We start from the raw sequence: 7,055 nt of genomic DNA, 5'->3' as shown, positions 1-7,055 counted from the left end.
CCGTCCGGAGGGGCGGGGGACAGGGCGCTGCGGGGCGCGATGCCGCCGCGGGGTGGCGCCCTCGGCCGCCGAGTCCTCCCTTTAAAGTTGGCGAGGACCTAGGAGCCGGGAGCCCGCCCGGCGGGCGGCGCTAGGAGGCGAGGGCGCGGGGCCCCGACCGCCCTTGATTCGCCCCTATCCCTCCCGCAGGGCCAGGCGCGGACGCCGCCGGACCGCGCAGTCTGGAGGGACTGTGAAGCGCTGGCCGGCGTCGGGGCCCTTGCCCGGGGTCGGGCGGGAGCCGGCGGACGGGAGCCAGATGGAGGCGGCGAGAGGGGGCGCGGAGTAACGGGCGGCCCCCCGGGCTCGCACCTCCCGCGGCGCCCTGGCTCTCCGCGGGCACAGGGGCGCGGCGGGCGGGGCCCCCGGGGCTGCGATGGAGGTGCCTAACGTCAAGGACTTCCAGTGGAAGCGCCTGGCGCCGCTGCCCAGCCGCCGGGTTTACTGCTCCCTGCTGGAGAGCGGGGGGCAGGTCTATGCCATCGGGGGATGTGACGACAACGGCATCCCCATGGACTGCTTTGAGGTCTCCTCCCCCGAGGCCGACCAGTGGACCGCCCTGCCCCCCCTGCCCACAGCCCGGGCCGGGGTGGCCGCCATCGCCCTGGGGAAGCGGATCATGGTGATCGGGGGTGTGGGCACCAGTCAGCTGCCCCTGAAGGTCGTGGAGATGTACAACATCGATGAGGGCAAGTGGAAGAAGAGGAGCTTGCTGCGAGAGGCCGCCATGGGCATTTCTGTCACGGCCAAAGGCGAGTGGGGCCAGGGCGGCGGGAGGGCAGAGAGGAGGGAGTGGGGGACCACCGGGAGAGGGATAGAAACCAACACTGAGTTGGGGGCCGCTCTCACAGTCCTGATCCTATCTGATCCCTATAATAGACCTGAAACTGAAGACCCACTGGCCTTATTTTACAGATGGGAAAACAGGCTCAGCAGGTGAAGTATCTAGTAATTCCACCAGGCTCCTCCTGGAGAGCTGGGCGGGCCTGGCCAGAGGGGAGAGCTGAAGGGTTAGTGCTGTGTCCCTGCAAACGTCTTCATTCTGCAGAAGGACAGAGCCTCCCACCCACAACACCTCATCCCCTGCCCTCTGCCTTTTAGGGGCCAACACCTCAGACACATATCTGGGGTCCTGGGAACCTTCCCTGCCTCCTTGTACCATCCCCAGGCCCCACTAGTGGGGCTTTGAGGCCTGACTCCAGGGCCTTCCCCACTACCCTCAATCTCCCCCTCTGCCTCCTAATCTCAGAGATGCTAATGAATGGGGACTAGAAAGTTCCTGAGGGTCATGCTCCTGCAGCATCCCGCCCAGGTTCACAGGTCTCGGGGCGAGCACGTGCTGATCAGGAGGTTACGTGATCTTCGTTTCACATTCTCAAAACCCCTTGTTTCTTTCTCGTTGGGTTTAGCACAGCCCAGAGCACAGAGGGGCTCCAAATTCTCTTTTGCTGAAACATGAAGGGTTTTTTTGCTGCTGTTGCTGCTGTTGGTTTTTTTTAAAGGTTTATTTATTTGACAGGGAGAGAGAGGGCACGAGTGGGAAGAGCCACAGAGGGAGAAGCAGGCTCCCCTCGGAGCAGAGCGCCTGAGGCAGGGCTGGATCCCAGGACTCAATCCCAGGACCCAATCCCAGGACCCTGAGCCGAAGGCATATGCTTAACCGACTGAGCCACTCAGGTGCCCCAGTGCAAAGGGTTTTATAGGAAATGGTCCAACAGAAATTAGAAGGCCCCCAGTGCAGCTCAGATAGCCTTGGTGGGATGCAATCCTCCCTCCCCCTCGGGCAAAACCATCCTATTGACCCGTTGGGTCTACTGTAGATCAGGAATCAGTATTTCTTGAACACCTGCTCTGTCCCTTGCATAGTTCTAAATCCCAGGGATGAAGGAGAGAGACCAAAGTCCTGGCCCCTACTTTCAGAAGTCCGGGTCTGACCAGTGAAGGTGACCAGTGAGAAACTCTAACCCAGAATCCCTCAGGGCAGTGGCCTTTGGGGCCTCCAGGAACCCTGGGTAGTAAGGACAGGAGACCTGGAGGCCTGTTGTCGGGGGAAAGAGAGGGAAAGGGTTTCCCTTGCCGCCCCCCGCCCCCAACCCCCCACAGGCCTCGAGAAGTGCTGCTGGGAGATTAAGAACTAACATTTATTGAGTCATTACCGTAGGTGCTTTATGTGTTTTAATGTGATCTTCACAGGCTGGGTGATGAGGTAAGCGCTATGATTACCCTCATTCTGGAGGGAAGCCATGTGGGGCCCGAAGAGGTTAAATACCTTGCCCAAGGTCACAGGGCTAATGAGTGATGATGGAGTCTCTGCTCTTCACTGTGGCAATGACTGGGTTCAGCAGTGGGTCTGATAAGCTTTCCTATGCCTGTGTGGCCAGCACTGAAGCAAATGCTGGGGCCATGGACGAACAAATTCTCTAACAATCTAGTGGAAGAAACAGACGATGATTATTTCAGTAATAAACAGCGAGTAGGGCAAAGCCGATGCCTTGGGAGGCACTGGTCTGGTGCTCTCAGCCCAGCTCTGCCATTGGGGGTCACCTAAGTGCCCGTGAAGGGCTGAGTAGGAGCTGGCCCAGGAGTGGTGGTGGGGCACGGACTGAGGGTTCTCTGCTGGAGGTGTGTTTTCGGGGGACACAGGGATGGGTGAGGCAGAGCTCGTGTAAGGGAAACCCTCCCAATATTAGCAGGCCCAGTCTCCTGACCTGAGGCTACGGTTGGGATTTTTTTCCTTTTTCAATAAAACTGGAGATAGTACTCAATAGAAGGAAATAGTACTCATCCCTGTAATTCCCTTGAAGAATAAAAGCCTCTTAGGGCCAGAAGCCGGGAAGACTGGCTACTGGGAGACAGAATCCCAGGCACGGGTGGGTCCCCGGGAAGGCGAGTGGCTTGTGGGGTCAGGGAGCAGGGGAAGCTGTGTCTCTGGTAGGCCTCAGGAGGCCCTGGAGGGAAGCCGCGGGAAACAGGGACGCCTTGCTTATCCTCTCTGCTGCGGTGTGTCAGGGAGGTGCCTGCCTACCTGCCTACCTGCGGCCAAGAGCAACAGAAAATGGGAGTGAACTCGCTTCTGCTCTGAGAGTACCCAGCTTACCGCCCTGGCAGGGTTCCTTGAAGGGGCTAGTCTTCTGTCCTCCAAAGCCTCCCCCTCATTCAGCCCTAACCCTGTCTCACCTAGTGCAGGATGCCTTCTGGAGCCCACAAGCCACCCAGTGTGCGAAGGAGGAAGGCACTCCTGGGGGAGGAGGGGGCAGACAGAGAAAATCAGCAGCAGGCCAGTGTCCCACAAGGCCAGCGACAGCAGAGCTGACCTCATTTCCAAAGGCTCCTGCTGGGTCTGGAGCATTCCAGTCTGGGAATGCCTAAGCAACAGTCCACTATTAGAAGGCATTAGGAGGAATACCTCTCCTCTTTGGCATTCCCTCCGGCTGCCTAGGAGGGAGGAACATGGAGAGGACAAGACCTGCGAAGGGTTGTCCAGACCCCCCTCCATCACAGTCTACCCCGTGCAAGATTCAGCCAAGGGCCAGACACCAAGGACGACTAAGACACGCAAGCGTGATGCGGTTTCAGGAAGACGCAGGCTCAACCCGGCAGGGACTTGTCCTGGTTTCATCAGCCCTACTCAGGGACGTTGCAGTGGTTGGGAACCTGACCTGACCTTAGTGCTGGTCTTCAAGGGGTTAATGGAGCCAGGTCTGATAATAGGTGATTACTGATGGGCCTGTCTCGTCGTGCAGATGAGCTGAGCCAGGGGTATGTGTGTGGCCTTTCTCCTTAGACTACCGAGTGTACGCGGCCGGCGGGATGGGCCTGGACCTCCGTCCACACAATCACCTCCAACACTATGACATGCTCAAGGACATGTGGGTGTCACTAGCACCCATGCCCACCCCGAGATATGCTGCCACCTCCTTCCTCCGAGGCTCCAAGATCTATGTGCTAGGTAAGGACATGTTATCTGTCCCACATCTATCTCTTCTTCTCTCCTGGGGTCCATTCCCACAGGAAGCACTGACACACAGTGCGCTCCCTATACGGCTCGGTAATAGTCAAAAGGGGAAACCCAGCCCTTGCCCTCAGGTACTTACTGTGGCCCCCCCCCCTTCCACTCCTCCAACCCCTTTCTGGCCCCCAGGGGGACGACAGTCCAAGTATGCAGTCAATGCCTTTGAGGTCTTTGACATTGAGACTCGCTCCTGGACCAAGTTCCCCAACATTCCCAGCAAGCGGGCCTTCTCTAGCTTTGTGACCCTGGATGACCGCCTCTACAGCCTGGGGGGCCTGAGGCAGGGTCGGCTCTACCGGCAGCCCAAGTTCCTCCGGACCATGGACGTGTTTGACATGGAACAAGGTGAGCAGGGCACCAGCCGCTGGCTGCACACCACCCCTCTGGCTGACTCCCTGCACCTTGCCCCCATCCCATGCACCCACCCAGGGGCGCTGACCTAGCAAGGGGAAGCTTTCAGAGATCTGGACAGCCCTCATCATTCCAGGCTACTGTTGGGATCACTTTCCTCCATCTGGACAGGGTTCCTCTTGGCTGGCTGGTTATTTGTCTCCAAGACTTTCCCATCTATTTTCTCTTCTTACGACATCCAGGCAGGGCCAGGGGAGGGAGGGCTTCTCCTGCTTTTTACCAATGTAGACCCAGAAGGATCCCGACCTTCACGCTCGCTGCCTCTAGTTAGCCTTCTCTCCAGCTCGGAGCCCACGAGAACAGAGACAGAACGAGGTGGTTCGTTGCAGGGGATTATGGTTCCTTGGACTGGAGCAAGCCTGGGTGGGAGAGGCGGGAGGCCTCGGAGCCCATCATTTCAAACAGCAGGAGGTGTAGTTTCTGCCCGGAGCACAAAGGTGGTTGGAGTGGACTTCGGCCTCGGGCGTGAGCTCTGGGGACAAGGTGCGTATTTGGTGGGGGAGGTCAGCATCTAATTCTCTCTCAATTTATCTGCCACGATCCATGGCCCGTAGGGGGCTGGCTGAAGATGGAACGCTCATTCTTCCTCAAGAAGCGGCGGGCAGACTTTGTGGCCGGCTCTCTGAGCGGACGGGTCATAGTGGCCGGAGGACTCGGTAAGGATGGCGCTTTCAGGCTGTTACTGCGGGTCGGGTGCTTGGTGGACACTTGGCGCTCTGCGTGAACAGGAGAAGATTCTGGCTGCTTCCTGCACACTGCCTGCCTACCACTTTAACCCAAATAATTCAAAACATGCCCTCCCACATATCCACAAACGGGTCCCCATGTGCTCTTTCCATCCTCTCACACAGGGGGAGCTGAGGCCAAGACAGCCTGCGGAACAGGCTGCCGACCTTGGGCAGCAGGCTTGCTGAGCACAGCTCCCTGGGGCCCTATCCAGGAACACCTGGGGACAAACGCGTAGCAGGGATTAGCCTGGTCCTCTTTCTCTGGCTCGCTCTCCTCCCTGGATATCCAGCTCCATCGTGGACTAGGAGAGCAACCTGATTAGACGGATTTTTGTAATGGGTTCAGGATTTGCTGGGTTACTCCTCGCAGAGACTAGAGGTATTTTGAAGGCAGGACCCCAGCCTCAAGAGGGCAGAGAACCTCTAGGCGCCCCGAGGTTACGCAGTGTGGACAGACTCCCACTTCGCCCAAGCATGAAAGGAGCTCAATGCGAGCCAGACCTCGAGGACAGCTGTTTAGTACAAGGCAAAAGAAAGGCAGCAGCAGTGTCTAGAGACTTGTGGTCAAAGCAGTGGGTGGAGATGAAAAGAGGGAGAGAAGGCAGGCGGGGCCAAGAGGCTGTCGGCCAAGAGCCAAGGCCCAGGGTCAGGAGGGAGCCGTTCTGCAGCCCAGCGACTGAGGTCCATTGGCTTCTGCTTGTGGGTTCCAGAGGGGGCCAGGGAGGTGGCGGTGCTGTGGGGCAGGGATCGGTGGCCGGTCTCCTTTGTGAGGTCCGCTTCCCTTGGCGCTTTCAGGGAACCAGCCCACGGTCCTGGAGACGGCAGAGGCATTCCACCCGGGGAAGAACAAGTGGGAGGCGCTCCCCACCATGCCCACACCCCGCTGTGCCTGCTCCAGCATTGTCATCAAGAACTGCCTCCTGGCCGTGGGGGGCGTCAGCCAGGGTCTGAGCGATGCCGTGGAAGCCCTGTGCGTCTCCGACTCCTAGCTGCCCCGGGGCGTGGCGCCTCCGCCCCGGACCAGACCACTCCACTCTTGACAACAGACATGGTCTCATCAGAGCAGTTTGGGTGACTTCCCAGGGTGCCAGCTCCTGTCCGCAACTAGGGGGGTCAGGCCCTAGGGGCTCTGGGGGACCTCCCTCCACCTCCAAACTGTACCTATCCCAGGAAACCGTCAAGAAGACACGCTGACTCCTTGAGCCTGCAGCTGGAGCCCAGCCCAGCTCTGAGGAGGCTCCTCCCCTCCTGCTCAGGCAGAGGAAGGCCTGGGAGTACCTGCCACCTCCCCTTCCTGTGAATTCCGCCTCCCCCAGTGGCCAGGGCAGGAGGTGGGTGGGGCAGAAGACCGCGGCTATCACTGTCCTCTCCCCAGCTCTGTGCTAGTTTGAGGGTCTCTTGGGATGGAAAATGGTGAGGGGTTGCAAGGACTCCCAAACCCGTCTTCTCTCCCATGATTCGCATCCCTACCCTGTTTGGCGGTCAGCAGTGGGTCTGCCCTCGCCCTCATCTGCTCAGCGAGTTGGCTTTGGAGCAGGGGCCGCTGAGCTGGAAGGGAAGTCAGGTTCAAATGGACCAGTCCAGGTCAGCAGCCTCGGCCAGGAAGATCCCAGGCCTCTCGGGTCCTTGATGGGAATGCAATGATGAGGAAGGAGCAGACACCCAGCCCAGGCTCTGCTTCCCGCTCCTCTCCTCACTCACTTTCTCCTTCCGCCACCCCTCCCTGGCCCTTTTGTCCCCAACGTTCCTGGAGAGTTTCTGTACAAAACCTTCTCGTGTACACTGTGGCATCAAAATCCACGAAGTCTGGATTGACTACACCCGGGTTAACAGCAGCAGCACAATGATTAAAATCTATATTCCTA

At 58.9% G+C, this 7,055-nt stretch overlaps 1 protein-coding gene across 1 annotated transcript; it reads left to right on the top strand.

Moving 5' to 3' along the window:
* Positions 1-395: 395 nt before the first annotated feature.
* Positions 396-7,055, top strand: LOC111151148 (kelch domain containing 8A). The gene is made up of 5 exons (XM_022508943.1): positions 396-791; positions 3,824-3,988; positions 4,181-4,396; positions 5,017-5,118; positions 5,986-7,055. The coding sequence occupies exons 1-5, from the start codon at positions 416-418 to the stop codon at positions 6,177-6,179; spliced, it is 1,053 nt and encodes a 350-aa protein (XP_022364651.1). The 5' UTR covers positions 396-415; the 3' UTR covers positions 6,180-7,055.

This window comes from Enhydra lutris, unplaced genomic scaffold, assembly GCF_002288905.1.
Source record: "Enhydra lutris kenyoni isolate GAN:26980312 unplaced genomic scaffold, ASM228890v2 scaffoldscaffold25, whole genome shotgun sequence".
NCBI lineage: Eukaryota > Metazoa > Chordata > Mammalia > Carnivora > Mustelidae > Enhydra > Enhydra lutris.
The sequence above is the reverse complement of the archived record's forward strand: the minus strand, read 5'-3'. Positions and strand labels throughout refer to the sequence as shown.

Excerpts from the sequence above, each read along its gene's own strand:
- LOC111151148 (XM_022508943.1), top strand. The coding sequence starts at position 416 with ATGGAGGTGCCTAACGTCAAGGACTTCCAGTGGAAGCGCCTGGCGCCG. Across the intron at positions 3,989-4,180 it reads CTCCAAGATCTATGTGCTAG|GGGGACGACAGTCCAAGTAT; the intron begins GTAAGGACATGT and ends TCTGGCCCCCAG. Across the intron at positions 4,397-5,016 it reads CGTGTTTGACATGGAACAAG|GGGGCTGGCTGAAGATGGAA; the intron begins GTGAGCAGGGCA and ends CATGGCCCGTAG.